Source organism: Carassius carassius, chromosome 4 (assembly GCF_963082965.1).
Source record: "Carassius carassius chromosome 4, fCarCar2.1, whole genome shotgun sequence".
NCBI classification, from domain to species: Eukaryota; Metazoa; Chordata; class Actinopteri; order Cypriniformes; family Cyprinidae; genus Carassius; species Carassius carassius.
This window is the reverse complement of record NC_081758.1, coordinates 2,391,553-2,417,904: the sequence shown is the minus strand read 5'-3', so window position 1 is coordinate 2,417,904 and position 26,352 is coordinate 2,391,553. Positions and strand designations below refer to the sequence as shown.

General features: G+C 39.5%; 2 protein-coding genes across 2 annotated transcripts; one reads left to right on the top strand and one right to left on the bottom strand.

The window, feature by feature from the left end:
* Positions 1-2,791: 2,791 nt before the first annotated feature.
* Positions 2,792-6,453, top strand: LOC132132503 (S-adenosylmethionine synthase-like). Its single transcript, XM_059544904.1, has 6 exons — positions 2,792-2,909; positions 3,531-3,643; positions 3,730-3,873; positions 3,992-4,210; positions 5,220-5,619; positions 6,183-6,453. The coding sequence occupies exons 1-5, from the start codon at positions 2,807-2,809 to the stop codon at positions 5,442-5,444; spliced, it is 804 nt and encodes a 267-aa protein (XP_059400887.1). The 5' UTR covers positions 2,792-2,806; the 3' UTR covers positions 5,445-5,619; positions 6,183-6,453.
* A 16,553-nt stretch (positions 6,454-23,006) lies between these two features.
* On the bottom strand, positions 23,007-26,351 carry LOC132132439 (UPF0561 protein C2orf68 homolog). The gene is made up of 4 exons (XM_059544811.1): positions 25,925-26,351; positions 24,388-24,509; positions 23,922-24,079; positions 23,007-23,260 (listed from the first exon to the last, which is right to left on the bottom strand). Exons 1-4 carry the CDS (start codon positions 26,125-26,127, stop codon positions 23,138-23,140), a joined length of 606 nt encoding a protein of 201 aa, XP_059400794.1. The 5' UTR covers positions 26,128-26,351; the 3' UTR covers positions 23,007-23,137.
* Position 26,352: the final 1 nt, after the last annotated feature.

The following is a 26,352-nucleotide window of genomic DNA, read 5'->3' as shown; positions in this document are numbered from 1 at the left end:
ATTTGCTGTTCGAGACAATGCTCGTCCTCCTTTTGGACATTTTGATAAACGAGACAATGCTTAAAGGGATAGTTCACCCAAAAATGGAAATTAGTCATTAATAACTCACCCTCATGTCGTTCCAAATCTGTAAGACCTCCGTTCATCTTCGGAACACAGTTTAAGATATTTTAGATTTAGTCTGAGAGCTCTCAGTCCCTCCATTGAAGCTGTGTGTACGGTCTATTGTCCATGTCCAGAAAGGTAAGAAAAACATCATCAAAGTAGTCCATGTGACATCAGAGGGTCAGGTAGAATATTTTGAAGCATCGAAAATACATTTTGGTCCAAAAATAACAAAAACTACGACTTTATCCAGCATTATCTTATCTTATTTGTGATATCCGGTTCGTGAATGAATCATTCGATGTAACCGGATCTTTTTGAACCAGTTCACCAAATCGAACTGAATCGTTTTAAACGGTTCGCGTCTCCAATACGCATTAATCCACAAATGACTTAAGCTGTTAACTTTTTTAATCTGGCTGACACTCCCTCTGAGTTCAAACAAACCAATATCCCGGAGTAATTCATTTACTCAAACAGTACACTGACTGAACTGCTGTGAAGAGAGAACTGAAGATGAACACCGAGCCGAGCCAGATAACGAACAAAACATTGACTCGTTCACAAGTCAAGAACCGTTTCTGTCAGACGAGTCCGATTCGAGAACCGAGGAGCTGATGATACTGCGCATGTGTGATTCAGTGTGAAGCAGAATGACACACAGAGCGTCTGAACCGAACTGATTCTTTTGGTGATTGATTCTGAACTGATTCTGTGCTAATGTTATGAGCCCAGGTAAACCGAAGGCTTGAATCAAAAAAGTCGTAGTTTTTGCTGTTTTTGGACCAAAATGTATTTTCGAATGCTTCAACAAATTCTAACTGACCATCTGATGTCACATGGACTACTTTGATGACATAATTTTCCTTGTTGGGTAAACTATCCCTAAGTAAGAAGCAAACATACAATTAACCTTTCCTCAAATCACATCAGTATAATCTGCATAAAACCTAACAAGTAATGGTTATTGATGTTATTAAGTCTTGATTGTTGCGCAAGAGTTATGTTTACAGGGATTATATTCATATAAGCTAATAATTAGGCTACATGAGACTTCAAATAATAAAATCCCCATGGTACATGTCCAAAAACATTGTAATCATACTATTTTTATTAATATAGTACTGTATATTTAGTGTTTGTAAAACCATAACAAGCAGTGATGATGTTTTTAAGTCTTCGTTATTATTACACAAGTGTCTGTTCATATAGATTTAATAGCCTATATATCATCGTTATGGGATTTTATAATATGATCAATAATTTAAAAAATGACTTTATCACGCTAAGTTTTTTTTTTTGTTTGTTTTGTTAGTTTAGTATTTGTGTGTGTGTGTTTGTGTGTGTGTGTAAATTCGTACCTTATTAATAATGTTTTCAGGTCTTTGTTAAAAACGCCCCACAGATTTCAGTGAACCCCCCCCCCCCCCCCAACACGTGGATGGTTTCGCCCGAGAGCACGAATGACGCGAGGCGGACCGTTCCATAAATACTCTCGCGCTCCGCAGAGGGGAAACACTTCTCCTGCAAGTCCCAAACAAGTTCATTGTAGTACCGCAAAAGAGAAACTAAAAACGATGAACGGAGATATTAACGGTTTCTACAACTCACTTATTGAGGAGGACTGCTTCTTGTTTACGTCGGAGTCCGTTGGAGAGGGGCATCCAGGTAAAACATCCAAAATAAACTTTGGGTGACTTTACTGTAGATGCAACTTTCGCTGTTACATAACAGTAGCTGCATTGTAACGCACTGTACCGTTGCATTATTATTCCAGTAGCTTATTTTCTTTGTAACCACATTTATTTTGTATTTGCTTTTGCTAGCACTCTTTTCAATAAATAAAGTTCAATGCTCAGATATCTATCTCCATGTACCCCGATGATGCGCAGTGGATTTGAAAACGATTGTTCTTGGTTTTTTGTGGCTGTGTGCCAAAACCTAATGAGCGGCCTAGACAGCATTCAGAGTGCTAAAGTAGTGTGCAGGTGATCTCAGATACATGCACAGCTGTATCTGAGACAATACAAACTCTTCTGATGGCCAAAAGTAGACGGATCAGCAGGTTTTGAGACGCAGCCTCGCGCTACACGTGGGATCAAACACGCGACTGAGCGAAGACTCCGCCCACTTCCAGAAACAACACAAAAAAAAGAATTAAATAAGTCACGCTAATACGATACTTTTTATTTATTTAGAGTTTTGGTTATTATAGTTGAACATTAAAAAAGGTACAAAAAATTGGCACCATATTAGCTACACAGAATATTATAGAAAATGTTTAGATTTGCAAACAAACAAATTTATTTTATTAATTTTTTTATTTTTGTTTTTTACACAAACTAGTACAGTTTCAAATGCATGTACACAAAGCCAATAGAAAAAAAACACAAGCTCAGTGCATTTGCTGAACTCTCACACAGCTAATGCAGTGTGGCTTTTGACAAATATATAGCCGTACTCATTTCTATTCCTCATTGTACAGATAAGATATGTGACCAGATAAGTGACGCTGTGTTGGACGCTCACCTGAAGCAAGACCCAGAGGCAAAAGTGGCTTGTGGTATGTTGACGTCAATTACTGGGGATTTGCTTAAATGTTTTGCATGTGTCCTTTCAGATTTAATGTCCTCCTAAAATCATGAATATGAGTGTTTTGCAATCTTGTTTGTTTTTTCTAGAAACTGTAGCCAAGACGGGAATGGTTTTGCTGGCAGGAGAGGTGACGTCTCGTGCTGTTGTTGACTATCAGAAGGTGGTTCGTGACACCATAAAACACATCGGCTATGACGACTCATCCAAGGGTTGGTGTGATGAAGCATTTTATTATACATACAGCAGCGTTTACCATTCAGAAGTTTGGATTCAGTGACATTTCTTTTAAGTTTTTGAGAGAAATCTCATCTGCTGCTCACCAAGGCAGCATTCATTTGATCAAAAATACAGTAAAAACGGTAAATGTGAAATATTATTACAATTAAAAATTTATGTTAAAATATAATTTATTTCTGTGATGTGCAGGTGTATTTTCAGCATCATTACTTCAGTCTTCAGTGTCACATGATCTTCAGAAATCATGCTAATATTTCCCGCTCAGGAAACATTTCTGATTATTATCAGTGTTGAAAAGTTGTGCTGCACAATATTGTTGGTGGAAACTGTGATGCATTTTGCTTTTTGTGATTCTTTGATCAATAAAAATGTCAAAGTAACAGCATTTATTTGAAACATTATAAATCTCTTTACTGTTACATTTTAATGAACCCGTTCTGAATAAAAGTAATTATTTCTTTAAAAAATGTAATAACCCCAAACTTTTGAATACTTTTTTAAATGGATGTGTAGAGATTTACTACTACAGCTCAAAATGTCATTTAAATAGGAAGCTGAATGGCCCATAATCTGTTCCACATCTGAACCCGTAGGGTTTGATTATAAGACCTGTAATGTTCTGGTGGCTCTGGAGCAGCAGTCTCCAGACATCGCCCAGGGTGTTCATTTGGACCGCAGTGAAGAGGACGTTGGTGCCGGCGACCAGGTGATTTAATGCCGTTCAAGAACTGTAAATGTAACTCTTTTAATAACATTTCAGTATTCATATTTTCTGCTGTGTGCTCCGTTCAGGGTCTGATGTTCGGTTATGCCACGGATGAGACAGAGGAATGCATGCCTCTCACTATTGTGCTCGCACACAAACTTAACGCCAAGATGGCTGAACTGCGCCGCAGCGGCACCCTGCCCTGGCTCCGGCCCGACTCTAAGACTCAGGTCTGCTGGACCGCATTTAGAAACACAGTAATGTGTGAAATTGAGCATTCGTAGCTAGGAGTGTTTGCATGCAGGTTCTTGTGTAGACTGCGTTTCCTGACGTTTGCTTTGAAAACAGGTTACTGTGCAGTACAGACCGGAGCGAGGCGCCATGCTGCCGGTGCGCGTCCACACCATCGTCATCTCTGTGCAGCACGATGAAGACATCTGCCTTGATGAGATGCGTGATGCACTTAAAGATAAAATCATCAAAGCTGTGGTGCCCTCTGTTTATCTGGACGACGATACCATTTATCACTTACAGCCGAGTGGACGCTTCGTCATCGGAGGCCCTCAGGTAGAGACCTGTTTTGGTTTGGTTTTTGGCAGCCATTCTAGATTTCCTTAAAATTCTTCAGTGTTACATCAATGAATCAGATATTGTGTTTATGTCACTTTGACCTGCATTTGATTTCGTTCTGTTCTGAGGAGTAGAGAAGCGGTTACCAAATATAACCGAGATGTTCCCTTTCAGTCTGTCACTTCGACGTAGTGTCGAAGTTCTGACACTAGGGGTCCCTATACTAAACTGCTGAACTGCATTACACAACTGCATTTCTGCTCCGAGAAACAGAACAGGTGAGCAAATGCCACACTGGCCTTCTCATACCCAGATGCCCGGGATATGGCCAACGATGGAAATCTTGCTTCCCAATTTCATTGGATTTTCTCAATCACCCCTACTGTCAGCATCGACACACTGTCGAAGTGACCGATTGAAAGGGAACATTTTATCAGCCATAAATATTTTTTTTTATGTTAACTACAAATAGCAATCAATACTACTTAAACTAGGCACAAAATGTTAGATATTATTCATGCTTAAATTCAGTTATTTGCACCTCTGTGTACACTGAAAAATGTTTTGCTTTGAAGCAATTTTAACTCAGAAATTGCTAAGAAATTTCAGAAATAATAAAAAAGGCAAGTAACGCACAGAATTAAACATTTAGAAAGGCACTAGAAAGATTCCTAGAAATAGCATTTTCATGTAACTCTTACTCCAAAAATCTTTGTTTTATTGACAAATTTGCTAAATCATGTTTTACAGTGAAGAAAAGCATCCAAATTGTTCTTATTTTGTGTCTTTGCAGTTCATTACTAAAAAATAAAAATTTGGGTCAAATTGACTCCAAACACAATCCAAAAATACAGTAGAAATAAATTAGTTTTTAGTATCTGACGAGCTACAATACATGACCTGGATCTTCAGTGTTCGGCAGATTGCATGGAAGCCAATGAGGGCTCAATTTGACTACAAACAGACTTCTCAGATTTTCATCACGTATGATTCTCCATTCTCTTAGGGTGATGCCGGCCTGACTGGTCGTAAGATTATTGTCGATACCTATGGAGGCTGGGGAGCCCATGGTGGAGGAGCTTTCTCTGGAAAGGACTACACGAAAGTGGACCGTTCTGCGGCGTACGCTGCCCGCTGGGTGGCCAAATCTCTAGTGAAGGCTAGACTCTGCCGGCGAGTTCTTGTGCAGGTAAGCTGGCCACATATTTTGCATTCTGCTGAGAAAGTATAAATCTTTGAATTTGAAGTTCATACATGTATCGCCTTCTCCAGGTTTCTTATGCCATCGGAGTGGCTCATCCTCTTTCCATTTCTATCTTCCACTATGGCACATCTCAGAAGAGCGAGAAGGAGCTGCTTAAAATCGTCAAGAAAAACTTTGATCTTCGTCCAGGAGTCATTGTGAGGTAGCAGCTGATCTCTTAACACATCACCCTGTGATCGAAGCTTTTCATATTTCTTCGTTTTTCAGTTTGACACAGATTTTCTTCTGCTTCTTTCTTTGCATCCCCTGATTCCATCAGAAGACGATAATAGATCTAGCAACCTTTGCCAAATAATTATTCAAGATTCAGTACAGTACAAAAATAGATGAAAATTAAATAAAAATAAAGGCACGGAAACATACAAGAAGATTTTTTATTTAACTTAATTAAAATAACTCAACTGTAGTTTAATTGAGATTAATTCAAATGCACAATGAAAAATTTTTGCTGTTGATTTGGCAAATTAATTCTTCAAATATATAGTGAACTACACTACTTCCCTCAAGTATTAAACATTCAGAAACTGAAAAGTAAATGTAAAACTAAAACAAATTATTTATTGTCATAGTTTCCTCTGCATGATGATCTCATAAAGTAATTAAAACAGTTTGTGTATGTTAATACCAAATATTTATTTTGATATTCTTTTAAATGCACGCTATTCTATTTTAACGAGTCAATAATCCACGGCCGATGTGTTCTAGGGAGCTGGAGCTGAAGAAGCCAATTTATCAGAAGACCGCTGTTTACGGCCACTTCGGCCGTGAATCTTTCCCTTGGGAAGTGCCCAAAAAGCTGGACTATTAAACCTTTTGTCAAGGTTGTTCCTCTCTAGACCTGTTGGCGTATTCTACATAGAAACACACATGGTTTACGAAGAGAAGTCTGGGTATTCTGGTACAAGTCTTGCTGGTCCCATTTCTCCACTATATCGCATCACCCATTTCACTTCTTAGTCTTTTTTGAGTTTTAAACGTGATTGGCCGTTCCATTTATTTTGGCCAATTCTAATGCATTATTAGACACTTATTTGTCTGTGTTCTTTCACATTCTATTCTTTCCTTAAACAGAGGGATAGCAATTTTGGCTGGTGTTGTACAGAGAAACTAGCCTCGTTTACATGCATTCTCTCTCGCTCTCTTTCGATTTCTTTTGCTTCCAACAGTTTTTATTTATTTTTATCAATAAAATGTTTCCTAGTATGGCTTTGGATGTCATTGTGTTCTTTTTTCTCCCTGTTTGTATATTAGGTTTAGGTTTGAATTATATGCAATAAAACAGTATTTACTTTGACAAATTTAATATGACCATAAATGAACTGGCAGGTCTGGGAACTCGTGAGTTATAATTCATATTTACTGATGTTATATGCGTTATGTTCTCTATATGATCCTTGTTTGATATGACAATCCCACTTAAAAACATTTAATGCATCTTTACCTATTAAATACATAATGCACATCCATCCAGTTGTTATCTCAGAATAAACCCCGACAGGGTGATCAGGACCCGACGCAAAGCAGAGATAACATCTTACTTACAGAGATAACCATACTTATTACACGGCTAAAAAGATTTGTTTTTGCCATATATGCTAAAATGAATGCTGAAGTCTTCCATTGTAACACGCAGTGCTTTTTTGGACTGCGCGTGCGCACTGGCTGATCTCGCCTAATAAATCTTTTTATAATGCTATTGGAGCAAAAGTAACATTTGTTGTTATCAGATTTCTTTGGTGATTTCAAATATGAAATGTAATCCTAAACTTAGTGAACAGTTTTGGAGAATTTGATGTTTCCCCATTCAAAGATATAGGAACTGCATTAGATGCGAGAGGTGTTTCAAAGATGACCACCGAGTGACATGACTGTCTTAAAGAGACTTTGGTAGAGCTGTGTAATAAATACTAGTAATTATTATTAGATATTGGTACTTTTTACGATAGTGCCCCCCCTCCCACACACACACACATTGTAAAGTGCTTTGAGTGTCTAGAAAAGCACTACATAAATGCAACAAATTATAGTTGCATGCATGCAGAATCATATTCATATTTTGCTCTTCACTAACCCAGTTTAGAGTTACACTGTACCAGTGAGACACCATGAAACGTATGTGTGTTCATCTTACGTCTAGAGTGCTTATTTTCCAAATTTAAATATTATTTACTAAACATGCCTCATTGCCAAAGGAACACCCTGAGTGTGTATCACTTGCTTATATTTGTATCTTGCATCATATCAGTGGCTTGTACAATATTGATATGTACTGACTGATATGAAGTAATATCTTATATCTTTTACTAAAAATAAATGTTAACCACATTAAAGGTTAGATCATAAACAGTCACACAACCTGTGAGGCCTACAGTACCATTGGGAAGATATCCATTATCCATTATTAGGCCATTATTGCATCATCCACACAGTTATCAAGCCATGGGACAAAAGAGAAGCCAGAACATGCTACGTTACATGCAACAAAAATAATTTGTTAGTAACTGATTAATGGTTTAAGTGAACTGAAAAGTCTTCATGCAGGAACCTCTATCAATCAGACTGAGCTCAAATCAAGTGAAATATCGGTAAGATTTAAAAGGGTGGTGTAAACCTGAAATAATCAGATTTAAAAATATGTTGCACACATGTGCAACTCTATTGGGGTTAGACAACACGTTTCAGGACCTACTCAGTGTCGAAATCATACTCTAGATTTAATACTGTCACATGGAATTGATGTTGATAGTGTTGAAATTATGCAGCCCAGTGATGATATCTCAGATCATTATTTAGTTTTGTGCAAACTTCATATAGCCAAAATTGTAAATTCTATTTCTTGTTACAAGTATGGAAGAACCATCACTTCTACCACAAAACACTGCTTTTTAAGTTATCTTCCTGATGTATCCGAATTCCTTAGCATATCCAGAACCTCAGAACAACTTGATGATGTAACAGAAACTATGGACTCTCTTTTCAAGTATTTTAAATACAGTTGCTCCTTTACACTTGAGGAAGGTTAAGGAAACCAGTCTGGCACCATGGAGCATACTCGCACCCTAAAGAGAGCAGCCCGGAAAATGGAGCGCAGCTGGAGGAAAACAAAACTAGAGGTATTTCGTATTGCTTGGCGGTAAAGTAACCTATCCTACAGAAAAGCATTAAAAACTGCTAGATCCGATTACTTTTCTTCTCTTTTAGAGGAAAACAATCATAACCCCAGATATTTATTTAATACAGTGGCTAAATTAACGAAAAATAAAGCCTCAACAAGTGTTGACATTTCCCAACATCACAGCAGTAATGACTTTATGAACTACTTTACTTCTAAAATCGATAATATTAGTGATAAAATTGCAACCATTCAGCCGTCAGCTACAGTATCGCATCAGACAGTGCACTATAGACCCCCTGAGGAACAGTTCCACTCATTCTCTACTATAGGAGAGGAAGAATTGTATAAACTTGTTAAATCATCTAAACCAACAACATGTATGTTAGACCCTATACCATCTAAGCTCGTAAAAGAGGTGCTTCCAGAAGTCATAGATCCTCTTCTGACTATTATTAATTCCTCATTGTCATTGGGATATGTCCCCAAAACCTTCAAACTGGCTGTTATTAAGCCCCTCATCAAAAAACCACAACTTGACCCCAAAGAACTAGTTAATTATAGACCAATCTAGAATCTCCCTTTTCTGTCCAAGATACTAGAAAAGGTAGTATAGAAAGGTAGTAGAGAAAAATGGTATCTGTGAGGATTTCCAGTTAGACCGTATCATAGTACTGAGACTGCTCTCCTTAGAGTTACAAATGATCTGCTCTTATCATCTGATCATGGTTGTATCTCTCTATTTGTTCTATTGGATCTTAGTGCTGCGTTTGACACAATTGACCACAACATTCTTTTGCATAGACTTGAACACTTTGTTGGCATCAGTGGAAGTGCATTAGCATGGTTTAAATCGTACTTATATGACCGCCATCAGTTCGTAGCAGTGAATGAAGATGTATCCTATCGATCACAAGTGCAGTATGGAGTTCCTCAAGGCTCAGTACTAGGGCCACTACTCTTCACGCTTTATATGTTACCCTTGGGAGATATCATCAGGAAACATGGTGTTAGCTTTCACTGTTATGCTGATGATACTCAGCTCTATATTTCTTCGCGCCCCGGTGAAACACACCAATTTGAAAAACTAGTGGAATGCATAGTCGATATGAAAAACTGGATGACGAGTAATTTCTTACTGCTAAATTCTGAAAAAACAGAGGTGTTAATTATAGGTCCTAAAAACTCTGCTTGTAATAACCTAGAACACTGTCTAAGACTTGATGGTTGCTCTGTCAATTCTTTGTCATCAGTTAGGAACCTAGGTGTGCTATTTGATTGCAATCTTTCCTTAGAAAGCCACGTTTCTAGCATTTGTAAAACTGCATTTTCCCATCTCAAAAATATATCTAAATTACGGCCTATGCTCTCAGTGTCAAATGCAGAAATGTTAATCCATGCATTTATGACCTCAAGGTTAGATTATTGTAATGCTTTATTGGGTGGTTGTTCTGCACGCTTAGTAAACAAACTACAGCTAGTCCAAAATGCAGCAGCAAGAGTTCTTACTAGAACTAGGAAGTATGACCATATTAGCCCGGTCCTGTCAACACTGCACTGGCTCCCTATCAAACATCGTATAGATTTAAAAAAAATAAGCTCCTTTTACATTATAATCCTCCATGTCTGCTACGTTCTCAAAACTCAGGCAATTTGATAATACCTTGAATATCAAAATCAACTGCGGGCGGCAGATCCTTTTCCTATTTGGCGCCTAAACTCTGGAATAACCTACCTAACATTGTTCGGGAGGCAGACACACTCTTGCAGTTTAAATCTAGATTAAAGACCCATCTCTTTGACCTGGCTTACACATAACATACTAATATGCTTTTAATATCCAATCCATTAAAGGATTTTTAGGCTGCATTAATTAGGTAAACCGGAACCGGGAACACTTCCAATAACACCCGATGTACTTAGTACATCATTAGAAGAATGGCATCTACGCTAATATTAGTCTGTTTCTCTCTTGTTCCGAGGTCACCGTAGCCACCAGATCCAGTCTGTGTCCAGATCAGAGGGCCACTGCAGTCACTCGGATCCAGTACGTATCCAGACCAGATGGTGGATCAGCACCTAGAAAGGACCTTTACATCCCTGAAAGACAGCAGAGACCAGGACAACTAGAGCCCCAGATACAGATCCCCTGTAAAGACCTTGTCTCAGAGGACCACCAGGACAAGACCACAGGAAACAGATGATTCTTCTGCACAATCTGACTTTGCTGCAGCCTGGAATTGAACTACTGGTTTCGTCTGGTCAGAGGAGAACTGGCCCCCCAACTGAGCCTGGTTTCTCCCAAGGTTTTTTTCTCCATTCTGTCACCGATGGAGTTTCAGTTCCTTGCCGCTGTCGCCTTTGGCTTGCTTAGTTGGGGACACTTCATCTACAGCGATATCGTTGACTTGATTGCAAATAAAAAGACACTATTTAAACTGAACAGAGATGACATCACTGAATTTAATGATGAACTGCCTTTAACTGTCATTTTGCATTATTTACACATTGTTTCCTAATGAATGTTGTTCAGTTGCTTTGACGCAATGTATTTTGTTTAAAGCGCTATATATAAATAAAGGTGACTTGACTTGACATGTGCAGTGCCTTGATGCTTACCAGAGTCTATTTATAATAAGACCTTTGATGCCTGCATATGTTTTATGAACATGCATATGTCTATTTACGTCTTATGAACTGATTGAGGAGATTGAATATTTTCTAGTATTTGTGAAACAGCTATTATAACATTAGCGTCAGATTTATTTTCAGATATGACAAAATGAGTGCAGCGACTAGGTACTGTGCATGCACTGATATTTGTTTGAAATACATGTAAATAAATTTGTGAATTTGACTGCAAAAGTTAGGGTTCAGATAAAGCAGAATCTGAAAGCAGATTGGAATCATTCAGAATGGCAAAAAATTAGTGCATGTATACTGTAAACACAAAGCAATCATAAGGCATAAACATTCTGACCTTTTTTTTTTTACTTTACATCTCTGCTGCAATGATCAATAATCACCAATCATCGCTCACCAGCCCTTTACATCTAGGGTTGGGGATAGTTACTTTTAAAAGTAATGCTTTACAATATTGCATTACTCCTTAAAAAAGTAAGTAATTGCGTTACTTAGTTACTTTTTATGGAATGTAATGAGTTACATTACTTTTGCCTTACTTTTTCAATATCAGCAGGGCTTGATTGTTTTTATTATAAGAAGTTCTATTTATAGCAAATGTAAAAGCCCTTTCACACGAAAAAGTGTAATGAATATACCTCAGGCTGAAGGAAAAGTAAATTCACGTCTGTAAAACACAGGAGAAAAAGGTTCAACATTCTTCAGCAATAAAAAAACATGAAGCACAATTGTTAGTTTATCTAAAGTCATTTTTGTTTATTAGTTTGGTTGAACTGGATCATCAAAGGTCACCGGCAAAGACATTGGTTGATAAAATGGGATTAGATACATCTGTGTTATTTAACATATTTAATTATCATACAGGTTTGGGTCATATTCTGAGTTTGCACATTGCACGGTAATGCACATTCACCTTTAGTCTAGATCTACATCATGTTCACACAGCGCACACAACGCTTCTGTACTTCAGATTTCTCAAAAAATGGGGACAGGTGACTTATCAGTCAATAAATGGGAAATCCAAGAAAACCTTTTTGAAAAAGTAACTCAGATATTTTCTGGTAAATTAAAAAGTAATTAGTTACTTTACTAGTTGAAAAAAGTAATCTGATTACGTTACTCGCGTTACTTGTAATGTGTCACCCAAATCACTGTTTACATCTAGTACAAATAACATACAGGTTTTCCATGCTATGTTAGACTAGTGGTCCCAAAGGCTGTTTGGACGCTAAAGTCTCACTTTAAGTTTCATTGCATGATATTGTCAAACCACGTGACAAATACAAATAAATTATACTAAAGGATTTTTACAGGCTGGAACCTGTATAAGTGCACTATAAACACATACAGCTGCATGGCATCTTCATTTGAACATTGTAAGATTTGTGTCTGGAAACAAACTGGCGTTTCAGTATTGTAGAAGAGGAAGTCCAGCTGCGCCCTCTGCTGGACGTTATTATTATTTGTTCTTTTAACAATCATACAGGATGAGCCTGATCATGCCCTGATCACGTGAATGGACAGCCAATCAGAACAGTGCACAGAACTTTTTAGTTTGTTTAGTTCGATCATAGAGAGGTGGTTCGTGTGTTGTTTCCTCCTAATTCCTGCTAGAGTTGTGTGCGTCAATGATTAAAAGTAAGTGTTTGTTCATTCTGTTTATTGCTGTAGCCTACTGCTGATTAAGATTATTTGCCGAGTTGTTTATATACAAGATTAAGCAGATGCGCGGAAGACCCGCGGCTCCGCACCAGCGAATGTTAGTGTAAACATAAGCGATTTAAATCTAATATGTATATTCAAAATCGTCTAATGTGAACCTGTTAATGCTATTATGTGATATTTCTGCCTAATTCAAATAATAGTTAGTTGTGAGAGTGATTAATCTGTTAAATCTATACTTAATATCTTCCTATGAATACATAGGCCGTGTATTTGGTATTTGGTTTATTAAGCTTACAAGTTTAAGGATTCCCATTATTTAGATACTGTATAACAGTGCTGTGTACAGCTTTACATATGTTAATTTACATGTGGTAATGTTATCCTGTTTATTCTAGACTCATTTAATTTATGTGATTTTATTTCTCCTTTCCTTTGTTTAGACCACACACACACACATGAAAACAACACTTTTGCACATGCTAAAGACCATACCAATGTAACCAGTAAACTTGAAGAACATTAAAGTCATTTAAATGGGGTTCCTGTCTCCGTGTCCTTACCGACACACCATGGCGATGACCACATCTACCTAAGAACCAGTCAAGCTTCATTACATTAATGGTCCTTCGAGCCGGATCCAGGTCGTTACCATGGCAACCCCAAAGTCTGAAATGTCGAAGTCTGCCCCTCCCTCATCCCGACGTCCACGCAGAGTAATCCAGAGACCTGTCTACCTAGATGACTATGTGGTCGACTATGCTGGGAACCCATCAGGGCAGGCTGTTAGACCAAAAGAGAATGCAATGGTGACTTCAACCCCTATCTCCTCTCAGCACCCATTCGGAACAGCTGGTTCATCAGAAGACTTCATGCTGCAGATAATGGAGATTACAAAGCAACAGAGTGAGACTGCTAGGCGTCAAACAGAACTCTTGGAGAAAGTCCTGCTACACAGTACTCCTCAAGCATCTGCCCACTCCTCACGAGCATCATCCCGGCATCAGACACCTAGAACCCAGATCCTGAAATCAGTGGAGAAGGGGCAGTTAAAATCTGATGCTAGCCCTGATGATGTCAGTTCAGACCGTCATCCTTGGCCACAGCCTGCCAAAACCCAACCCCCTTTCATTGAGGAGCTTTCACAAGTACTGAGGAAAACCCAAATCAGAGACACTCATTTCCAGTCACCACCTCCTGTAAGCAGAGAGACTACCCTGTCTGAACATCGGTATAACTCACCATGCCGCAGCCCCTCGTCAGACCCAACCAGAACCCAAGTGTGCCACAGAGAAGAACCCTGGATTAAACCATTGCCTCCTCTCCCTGAACAGAGACCGAGCCAAAATACCCAGCTTCCTTTATATCAAGTAGCACCCCCAGAGGCTTATCCAGCGCACAGTCAGTTTGCATCAGAAACTGAGCCAATACCAAGAACTTTGTACCCAGTTACAACATCTCAGCTTAGGGCTGATGCTGTACCATACAGCCCCCATCCCTCCTGGCTTTCAACAGTAGAAGGCCCTACTTTCCCAGATTTCACTAAAGAGGACAGAGCCCAGTACGTGGAACTTAGGATCACTTTAGACAACCTGCTCCACCCACAGTTACCAGAACATTATAAGTACTCCATCCTTCTTAAGCATGTGAAGGTGCCAAATGCTCACAGGCTGGTGTTGGCACATGCAGAGTCAGTCATGCCCTACACTAATGCAGTACAAGCCCTTGACAGAAGGTATGGTCGGCCCTACCAGTTCGTGCTGAAGGAAATAGAGATTTTGGAGAGCCTGCCACCTATCCGTGTCGGTGACGAGCAGGCATTCGATGACTTTTCTCTCAGAGTACAAGCAATAGTCGGCATGCTCAAAGCCCTAAAGGCGGATGGTATTGAAGAACTGCACAGTGGGTCAAATGTGAAACGCCTTCTGAACCGTCTTCCTCGTTCACAACAAACCCAATTCAGGAGGCATCACCTCAAGAGGAATCCAGATAAGACTAAGTTCTCCCTCCTCGAATTTGCAGATTGGCTGCAGCTAGAAGCCAACTGCATGGAATTTGACCCAACTGATGGGACAAAAGCCACAAAGCGAGATCAAAGGGCAGCAATTTGGGGACAAAGCAAACAAACTACCATACTGCATGGTGTGGAACAAAGACGGGTCATGGAACCACTAACCAAACCCAAGGCTGTTCATCCCAAAGTACTTACTAAGCCCAAAGCCATCTGTCCATACTGTAGTGCAGAACATTACCTCAGCCAGTGTACAGTATTTACAGCATTAACCAAAGAGCGAATGGTTGGCTGGATCAAAGACAATAAACGGTGCTGGAAATGTGCACGCTCCCACATGGCCAAAGACTGTGACCTAAAGAGGCCTTGCCACCTTTGCCAAGCCAAACACCTCTCCATACTCCATGACATCAACCAAAGGAAAGGTGACGTTACCAGTGAGAGCAATAGCCTATATAACTCCACCACAGAAACTCTTTACTTAGACCAACCTCGTTGCGGTGGAAAAGTGTTCCTGAAAGTGGTTAAGGTTACCATCCATCACCAGCACAGAGCTTTGGACACATTTGCTGTACTTGATGATGGTTCAGAGCGTACAATTTTGCTCGCCACAGCTGCACAACACCTCGGCTTAAAGGGCAGACCAGAGCGACTGAATTTACGGACAGTGCATCAAGACATCAAGACACTGCATGGCACTTCCGTGAACTTCAGCTTATCCACCCCAAGCAACCCTGCGAAAAGGTTCAACATTCAGGGGGCATTTACAGCTGATCAATTTGGACTAGCAGAATACACCTACCCAGTAAGTACCCTGCAGGAAAGGTACAGACACCTCAGAGGGATACCAATACCACCTCTGGTCAAAGCTTGTCCCCTACTGCTTATTGGTTCAGATCACGCTGAGTTCATCACCCCAATTGAACCAGTGCGATTGGGTCCACCTGGGGGTCCAGCCGCTGTCAGAACTCGTCTTGACTGGACCTTGCAAGGCCCCTCCAAACATCTGCAGGATCAACTCCCAGTCTCGCAGTGTTTGTTCACGTCTAACTGCCCCCAGTCTGCAGAATTATTTAGTCAAGTTGAAAGGTTATGGCAGATGGACACCCTGCCTTATCGCAGTGAAAAGATGGTCATAAGATCACAACAAGACCAAGAGGCAGTGAACATGCTGGAGGCACAGACAGTGCGAGTGCAAGTAGATGGAGTTGAACGATATGCCACCCCACTTTTGAGAGTTAAAACTATGCCTCTTTTACATGCTCCAAAGGATGCTGTGATGGGCCACCTCCGTAACATGGAACGTCGGTTAGCTAAGGACCCATCATTAGCTAACAAGTACCAAGAAGAGATCCAAAAACTGGAAGAAGCGGGTTACGCCACTAAAATTCCACCTCAAGAAGCAGCCCTGTCTACAGAATCATGGTATCTGCCCCACCACATTGTGACCCACAACGGGAAACACAGAGTGGTGTTCAACTGCTCATACACCTACAATGGGGAAAATCTAAACAAGCAGCTGTTACCTGGACCTACTCTGGGCCCCTCTCTCCTTGGAGTGTTAATCCGCTTTAGAGAACATCGAGTAGCCATCAGTGGAGATATAAAAGGGATGTTCCACCAGGTCCGTCTGCTCCCCAAAGATAAACCCCTTCTAAGGTTCTTGTGGCGGGACCTAAAGCCTGGGAACCCACCTGACGTGTACGAGTGGCAGGTCCTTCCATTCGGCACAACCTGTAGCCCCTGTTGTGCGACATTTGCAGTACAGCGACATGTTTTCACCCAATGCCAGCAGGGTGATAAGATACGACAGTCGATTGAACGCTGCTTTTATGTTGACAACTGTTTACAGAGCACTGCATCCTCAGTTGAAGCCCGTGAGCTAATCGATGGATTAAGGTCCCTACTGGCTTCAGGCGGGTTTGAAATCCGTCAGTGGGCAAGCAACGAGGCCTCAGTGATTAGCCATCTCCCCAAAGAGGCTAGATCAGAGAACACTGAGTTGTGGATTTCTCGCAGTCAATCAGATCCTCAAGAAATGACCCTGGGACTAAACTGGCATTGCGTACCAGACACCCTCCATTACCGCCATCGTCCGCTATCCTACTATGAGATAACAATGAGGAACATCTACCGGGTCCTCGCCAGCCAGTACGACCCCCTGGGTTACATAGTACCTTTCACAACCAGGGCTAAAATCATAGTAAGACAATTGTGGGAGAAAGAACGAGAATGGGATGACCCCCTTCTTCCTTCTGAGCTGCTGCAGGCCTGGCAAAAATGGGAATCAGAACTGGAACACTTACCACTAATCAGTATACCTCGGTGTTATGTGTCAGCCGCATTAGATGTCCCAGAGGTGGAACGAGAACTTCACATCTTCTGCGACGCCTCAGAGGCAGCCTATGGGTCAGTAGCATACCTCCGTACTGAATGCCAAGTTCAAGTTGAGCTAGCATTCATCCATGCCAGATCAAGAGTATCTCCAAAAAGGCAACAATCAATGCCTAGGCTTGAACTCTGCGCAGCTCTCACTGGAGCACAGTTAGCCAAGTTACTCCATAATGAGCTCTCACTGGAGATCAGGAACACATTTTTGTGGAGCGACTCAACAACAGTTCTCACCTGGCTGAAATCAGAGTCCTGCAGATTCAAAGTTTTTGTAGGAACCAGAGTAACTGAGATACAAGAACTTACTGAAGGGTATTGCTGGCGCTATGTAGATTCAGAAAATAACGCTGCAGACGACATTACACGTGGCAAAACCTTGCTTGAATTATCCCAACCCAATCGATGGTGTAAAGGGCCGGACTTCCTCTACCTACCACCTGAATCATGGCCAGAAAGTCCTGCCATTGGACTGAATGAGGACCCTTCTGAGCTCCGTAAAACAAAGTTTTGTGGCCTCACTTTGACTGATCCTGGATCACCACTGCCAGATGCTACCCAGTTCTCAACCTTTGAGGAACTCCTTGAAGCTACCTGCAGATCCTTACACGGGGCGGCAGGAAAAATAGGTGATCCAGGAGCACCGGAGTATCAGCAAGCTGAAACTAGTTTATTGAGGCAGGCCCAATTAGACAGTTTCCCCACAGAATATCAGGCTCTTACAACTGATAAGCCGCTCCCTTCATCCAGCCGTTTGCTCACTTTGTCACCAGAGTTGGATTAAACGACTACACTCATCCGTGTAGGAGGCCGGCTACGCCAAGCTACCCACTTGAGTTACAGTACTCTACATCCCATAGTCTTGGACCCAAAACATCCTATTACCCGACTCCTCATAAAACAATATGATACCAAACTCTGCCATCCTGGTCCAGAAAGGGTCTTTGCAGAAATGCGAAGATATTATTGGATCCTCAGAGGGAGAGAAGCAATACGGCGCCATCAACATTCCTGTGTCGAATGCCAAAGGTGGAGAGCTAGACCTAACATTCCAAAGATGGCAGAACTTCCTCCCGCCAGACTCCGTCTAAGAAAACCAGCCTTCTATTCCACAGGAGTAGATTGCTTTGGCCCATTCCTTATAAAACGAGGAAGGAGCAATGAAAAGAGGTGGGGAATAATTTTTAAGTGCATGACTACCCGCTGTGTCCACTTAGATCTACTGAGTAACATGGATACAGACTCCTTTCTGCTGGCTCTTAGGCGTATGGTTGCTCGACGTGGAACTCCTTCTGAAATCCTTTCAGATCAGGGCACCAATTTTCGAGGAGGTGAAAAAGAGCTACAGTCAGCTTTCGCTTCCATGAGTCCACATCTTCAAACCCAATTAGCTAAACAGAAGATACAGTTCCATTACAATCCTCCAAATGCCCCACATTTCGGAGGTATGTGGGAGCGAGAAGTCCGCTCAGTTAAAACTGCCCTACATACCATAGTGGGGTCTCAGATCCTTACAGAGGAGGTCCTTCGAACACTCCTTACGGAGGTTGAGGCTATACTCAATGCAAAACCACTGGGGTATGTCTCTTCTGATGTAGCGGATCCAGATCCGGTGACACCAAACTACCTGCTGATGGGGCGGCCAGATGCATCACTACCGCAAGTGATTTATCCAGAATCTGAAATCCTTAGTCGGAAAAGATGGCGACACTCACAAGTATTGGCAGATCAGTTTTGGACAAGTTTTATTAAGAATTACTTGCCCACCCTACAACCACGTCAAAAATGGATGAGTGACTGTAGCAACCTCACACCTGGGACTGTTGTGATGATAATAGACCAACAACTTCCTCGAGCTTTATGGCCTGTCGGCAAAGTAATAACCACATACCCTGGATCGGATGGCCGTGTACGCTCCGCAAAGATTGAAGTAAAAACCAAACACTACCATCGACCAGTGTCTCGTCTCATCACACTGCCCCCCATCCCAGAGAACGACACTACAACAGACTAACAAGGAAGAAGGAAAGTACATTTGCACAGTAAATGTAGGGGCGGCTGTAGAAGAGGAAGTCCAGCTGCGCCCTCTGCTGGACGTTATTATTATTTGTTCTTTTAACAATCATACAGGATGAGCCTGATCATGCCCTGATCACGTGAATGGACAGCCAATCAGAACAGTGCACAGAGCTTTTTAGTTCGATCATAGAGAGGTGGTTCGTGTGTTGTTTCCTCCTAATTCCTGCTAGAGTTGTGTGCGTCAATGATTAAAAGTAAGTGTTTGTTCATTCTGTTTATTGCTGTAGCCTACTGCTGATTAAGATTATTTGCCGAGTTGTTTATATACAAGATTAAGCAGATGCGCGGAAGACCCGCGGCTCCGCACCAGCGAATGTTAGTGTAAACATAAGCGATTTAAATCTAATATGTATATTCAAAATCGTCTAATGTGAACCTGTTAATGCTATTATGTGATATTTCTGCCTAATTCAAATAATAGTTAGTTGTGAGAGTGATTAATCTGTTAAATCTATACTTAATATTTTCCTATGAATACATAGGCCGTGTATTTGGTATTTGGTTTATTAAGCTTACAAGTTTAAGGATTCCCATTATTTAGATACTGTATAACAGTGCTGTGTACAGCTTTACATATGTTAATTTACATGTGGTAATGTTATCCTGTTTATTCTAGACTCATTTAATTTATGTGATTTTATTTCTCCTTTCCTTTGTTTAGACCACACACACACACATGAAAACAACACTTGTGCACATGCTAAAGACCATACCAATGTAACCAGTAAACTTGAAGAACATTAAAGTCATTTAAATGGGTTCCTGTCTCCGTGTCCTTACCGACACACCATGGCGATGACCACATCTACCTAAGAACCAGTCAAGCTTCATTACAAGTATGCTTTTGAAAACTGTGAAGTATGAAGGAATAAACAAATAGATAATATTGCATAAATGAATAAGAACATAAGTAAATACATTTTATTAATTAATTCTAGAATGTTCCCTCCCTCATCTGTAACATGGAGCGGTGGGCTGTATAATGAGTGAAGAACAAGCTCATTAGAGAGCACTGAGACACAGATCAGGTCTATCAAAGTGTATTTGGGTAAAGTCTCTAAAACTAATGTATTCGGACATACTTTACCCAAACAAACTTTTTAGAGACCTATAATAATGATTTGTATTTTAGAGCTGTCGGGACGGATTTCTCAGGAAATTGCATTCATGTCATGCACCATTTACCCGTGAGGCGCCATGAAGATTTAAGGGAGGTGTGCAAGACAAATATTTAGAGCCCCTTCTGTCTGAAGAATGTGTTTTTTCTTAGTCTGCGTAATATCATGGTATGGCTGCAAACGTCCTTGATTATTACAGTTCATACTGGCCTAGAAAATCTTAACTTTTCATTTTCCGTCAGTCTTAGCACACAATGTAACTACAGAAGAGTCAAGTTTCAAAGAGGAAAAATATAGAAAATCTTTGGTCATTTTTGAGCGAGATGAACAGTCTAATCAGATTCAATGATCTATGCTAAGCTAAGCTAAAAGTGCTGTCTATTTTCAAAAATAGTGGCGTGTTCAAGCAGATGATGCAAGGCAGATTAATCCAGCAGTGTGTGAAAGCAGGTGGTCCTCTACAAGACCTGATAAACCCTTCCAATCTCTCCCGTCGAAAACACTCACAGATTCTTTGCCATGTTTTCCAATTATGGATATTTATGTCATATTAGATGATGGATCTGAACGGACAATCATCTTACAACCAGCAGTTCAACACCAGTTGTGCTTGGAGAGTAAACCCGAGAGTTTAATATTGAGAACTGTACACCAAGATGTTAAAACTTTGAGGGTGCAGCAGTAAGTTTCACCATATCTCCTGAATGCACTGCAGAGAAATCCTTCCTTCATACGACATGCTATCACTGCTGAACATCTTGCCTTGTCTGAACATGCAGACCTGTGTAACGCACACAAAAAAGTCTGTAACTTTTAACTTGAATGTGCTATTTGTGTTTAAGTTTACCTGTGACTAAATGATGTAACTTTTAGGTTACTGGAGAAAACTTTTCTTTTTCTTTTTTCTCAGTATAATACACTGCCATTCAAAAGTTTGGGATCAATACAAATAATTATCATATGCTGATTTATAATCCATGTTTGAAACAGTTGTGCTGCTTAATATTTTTTGGGACCTGTGGTATTTTTTAGGATTCTTAAAAAATAAAAAAATAAAACAGTGTTCAAAATTGATATTTTTTTTTACATTAATACTTTTATTCAGCAAGAATGTGTAAAATGGATAAAAAGTGATAGTAAAGACTTTTATTTTTATAAATTTTATAAATTTAATAAACATTTTATTTTTTTCTGTTTGATATTACATTAAAGAAAAAAATATCACAGGTTTCAAATAAAAAAAATAAAGCAATAAAACAGTTTCAACACTGTTAATAAATCATCATATTTTCATGATTTGTGAAGATCATGTGACACTGAAGAATGGAGGAATGATGCTGAAAATACAACTGCACATCACAGAAATAAAGTATATTATAAAGTATATAAAAATAGGAAACCGATATTAGAAATTGCAATAATGTTTTTATTTTTTTTCTTTATTGTCCATTAAATAAATACATCCCTGATGAGAATAAGAGACTAAGGTCAATTATTAATTAGGTTTATAATATAGGCCTAACATAATATAATGTCAACACAAACTGAAGCATCTAAACTGAGACCGCCAAGTTAAATATTAATAAAAAACGTGAACGTGAATTCTAAACATCCCTATGAAATAGTTTGCACAAAAGACTGCCATATCAACATATCATAGACTCAATGTGAGATTTATAAAAAGAAAAAAAAACTTTGAATGGAATTGATGGGTTTGCAATATACCTTTTATTGAGAGGTGTGTTTAACAAAGCCGTTTAACATAACGTAACAACGTAACCAAACATGATTATTTTGCCTATTGTGCCTTTAGTTTAATTTAAACTCCCTTCCTGTGGTGACATCAATGAATGAAACTCAGAGGCAGTTGAAGAAAAATGTAAACCGTACACACTGCCATCATCTGTCTGTATTCATCCTGCAAACTAAACAAGAACACGGTTTTTCAATAATAAAAAATCTACCTTTACAATGAAGAGGTGAAGAAAAGAGACAGAGGGAGAAAAAAAAAAAGACACATATTGGTCATTTTTTGTTTCCACAACATCATGAGCACCAACAGAGGAAAGGTGACATTTATATCAGTACATCAACATGAATATTTACGAACATAAAAGGACATGAGAGAGATCCAACTGCAAGGATATAAACATCAGAGCCACGAGGACCTCGTCAGCATCCTTTAAACTTAGTTTGACCCCCCTCAGCTATTTCCACCAGCATCTACATCACAGGTCGCTTGATTCCTTCAAACCTTCGCTTAGACTAAAACAGACCGGACGCATTCAAAGTTTGCTTTAATTTCTTTGGGGATTTAGCCTGAACCATATATAAAAACACTCTTTTCTGGAAGTCTATCAGTCACCTGCGAGCTCTCAACATCTGTCCAGCGTCTTTCCTAAGTGTGAAGTGACAAGGATTTCAGTTTCCAGTTGAAAGAACAATTCAGATCCGGTTTTCTGTAACACAAACTGTTAGATCAACGAGTGTCATTTCTCTTGAGGTTGGAAAGGCTACACCTCACATGTTAGGATACATGGCATCTCCGAGACATCTGTGAATGCTTTGTGCCGTCTTACAGAAGTGCAGCTCAGCGGTGTCTCAGTGTCTTCTTCTCCACTTTTATCAAAGCTCCTCTCTCTTTCTCTCAGCGTTTGTCACAGCGCTTGTTCATTTCCTGTCCCAGGCGTGCCAACAGCGCCGCCCTCATGGCCGAGTCCAGAGCGTTCTTTTCTGCCACGCGCTGCACAATAATTTCTGGCTTGTCCTCCTGCTCGGAAAAAAATATTTAATTGATTTAAAAATACATTTTATGTATCTTTTTGTAATTGACTAATCAAAATATATAATTTATGTATTCTTTTTTTTTTTGACCATAACTTGGCCTCCCGCTAAAAAAACATCAGACGTTGAAAATAAAAACACATGATGATTTATGATTAAGCTACTCAATTTAGCGTGAAAAATCTTTGTAGCCTTGAAACGAAAAAGAAAAAATGTTATTGCAGCCTTTTTCACACTTCAGACTTTTTCTCAGAACCTAAAGATACAGACGTGGAATTGTGAGACATAAATGCAGAATTGCAAAAATAAAGTAAGAACTGTGAGATATAAACTGGGGATTGTGATATATAAAGATATCAATTCAGAATTGTGAGATAAAAGTCTCAATGGCCTTCTTTCTATTCCTGCAAAAAAACAAAAACAAACAGAACTGCAAGAAAGAAAATTCAGAATTCAGAGAGAAAAAGCCAGATTTTCAAGAAGAGATTCAGAATTCTGAGTTTATTTGACACAATTCAGAATTTGTTCATATCTCAGAATTTGAACTCCAAATTATGAGATATAAACTTAACACTGATAAATATATAAGTTGCAATTACAGGTGGAAACGGGCTTCCATAAGAACCTCAATGCACCCCGACACAAACCTTACGGACAATGAGAGAAGTTATGTGGCCGTTGTCAGCTTGATAATCAAGCCAGAACAGCTCTGTGCCGGTGTTCTCCTGCTCTGTGCCAGAGCTGCTCTCATTCCAGTCCTCCGCCTCCGCCTCCGCCTCCGCCCTCGCACCAGCTCCAGATCCATCTGAAATCAACCAGAGCTCCATACATGAGCACAGCTGCACACCTCAAGCTCCAACATATCTCAACATCTCAGAAGTACTCGCTCAGTGTTGATGATTCAAAGACCACTTTGTCAACCTCACTTATAACTTTTAATCCTCAATCAGCTAGTTATTATTTAGATGTATTAGTTAATCTGGATGATTTCTTGTTATTTTGCAATTTTTAATCTACAAAGTAAGCATATCAGTGCAGCCTGAGCTGGTGGGTTGCAGGTCTGTTCTGACACTAAGTGCAGGTAATAGTGAGTTGCACGCTGGTGTATCTTACTCTGGAGGCGAGGGTGATACACCTGGCGGTCGGGTCTGCGAGGACGCTGAGGGATGCTGCTGCTGCTGTGTCTGTGCCTCTGTTTCTCCTTAGCCTGCTTTACTTCTCTGTCATAATCATCCCTGCAGAAGAACAAATGTCAATGCATCACATAACCTGTTGGACACAATCTACTACATGCCTTAGTTTACATTTTCTTAGCAAGTAAAATGTTTTTTTAGTATACTTGTAAAAATGACCACCTTCAGCTTTACTGATTTTATATTATAAAGGTACGAGAAGAATTAACTAAATTTGGTTAGAGATATGTCAAGATGGAATGAAGCCACTTAAATTTACAAAGCATTTAAATATCATCTTACTAAGACATGTTAATGGAGATATAGAGTGATAACTCATGGTTTGGCCATATAAAAATCAGTTTTTGCACCAAATTGCATATTTTTACTCAGTTTGGGCCTCTGAATACTGAGCTGTTTTTTCCTTCATATTCTCACTTTACCCTACTATAAAGTATTCTATGCATAAAATACGATTCTGAACAAAACACACATATGGAAACATGTTTTTCTGAGACTGTCTTGTGTGCTTTGTTTAAAGGTTCAATAAACATTTCCAATTATTTAACCCTCTAGTGTTGTTCGGTCATTTTAGAACAGCATGTTTTTTTTAATGTAAAAAAAAAAAACACTATCTCAACGGAACGGTAAGAAACTCAATGACTTTTATGTGACCATTAAGTTTTTAAAATAAAATTGGCTTAATTGTCCTAAAAAAAATAGTCAATTTTTTGTGTTGTTTGCACCATTGGAAATGAAAAATACTAATAATTAAAGGGGTGACACTTTAAAACATCAAGAGATGTTTACACACAAATGAACTGGTGTGGCTGTCACAACATAGCAAAATTGAGCCAGAAGACTCAAATAAGAGGTTGAAATCAAACTAATTAACCTCTGATAAAGCATTCATGTTCATTTCTGTTACATTTTTTTACTTTGATGCTGTGTTACAAAATTGCCTTTCTGTGTCCAGGTTTGACTGTAGAAAATGAATGTAAAAACTGAAAATTTAAACAAAAAAAAAAAGCCTAAAGCTTTACAAAATGTTGTATATATCCAAATCTGAATAATAAAAAAGTATTTATGTCTAAAAACAACTAGAAAATGTATACGCCTTTTTATATAGAGCTCTAGGAATATAGTGGTTAAAACATTAAATTTCAGATGTTTTTATTTTTTCTTCCGAACATATGGCACTAAAAAATGGCATTTTAAAGGCATTGTCTCATTGTATTTTATTTTAACATAAGATACTGGCACCATTGAAAAGTAATATATATTTTTTTCAATTATGGAAAATAAATATCACAATTATTGCAAAAATATTGACCAGTACCACAAAAAAAATTACTTTAAAATACCAAATAAAAATAATATTATCGAACAAAAATATATTACACTGAAGTTACATATGTATAGTTTTAGATCAGAGCGGACTCATAACACACAACAGTTAGCTGGAGACAGACAGAGACCTGGCGATCTGATTCCTCCTGATGTGCCGCAGGAACCCGTGGCTCATGTCCAGACGCCCGCCGGGCTTGTGTTTAACTCTCTCTCCCTCTGTGTCACACATGACCTCCGCGGCTCCTATTATGTGGCTCTGCGCGATCCTCACAATAAACTCATTTCGGCACAATATTACACACTCCTCAACAACATCTCTCCGAGCACTCATGCGAGCACTGAGCAAAACACGCTGGACAATAAAACGCGAACTCCGAGTTGTCGGAGTTTTTTCAACAAACGACTGCACTTCTATATTGTCCTTCCTACAGCCCAGTAGTGCGTATATCTGTATTAAAAAGCGAAATACATCATACGATATGTAGTCGGTGGTCTAGAAAGTACGTTCACGACAAATCCAGTGATAGCGTTTGCTTCAACTCCGGGTTACTGTGCT

Excerpts from the sequence above, each read along its gene's own strand:
- LOC132132503 (XM_059544904.1), top strand. The coding sequence starts at position 2,807 with ATGGTTTTGCTGGCAGGAGAGGTGACGTCTCGTGCTGTTGTTGACTAT. Across the intron at positions 2,910-3,530 it reads CTATGACGACTCATCCAAGG|GGTTTGATTATAAGACCTGT; the intron begins GTTGGTGTGATG and ends CTGAACCCGTAG. Across the intron at positions 4,211-5,219 it reads TCGTCATCGGAGGCCCTCAG|GGTGATGCCGGCCTGACTGG; the intron begins GTAGAGACCTGT and ends CCATTCTCTTAG.
- LOC132132439 (XM_059544811.1), bottom strand. The coding sequence starts at position 26,127 with ATGAGTGCTCGGAGAGATGTTGTTGAGGAGTGTGTAATATTGTGCCGA. Across the intron at positions 24,080-24,387 it reads GTATCACCCTCGCCTCCAGA|ATGGATCTGGAGCTGGTGCG; the intron begins GTAAGATACACC and ends GGTTGATTTCAG. Across the intron at positions 23,261-23,921 it reads CTTCTCTCATTGTCCGTAAG|GAGGACAAGCCAGAAATTAT; the intron begins GTTTGTGTCGGG and ends TTTTCCGAGCAG.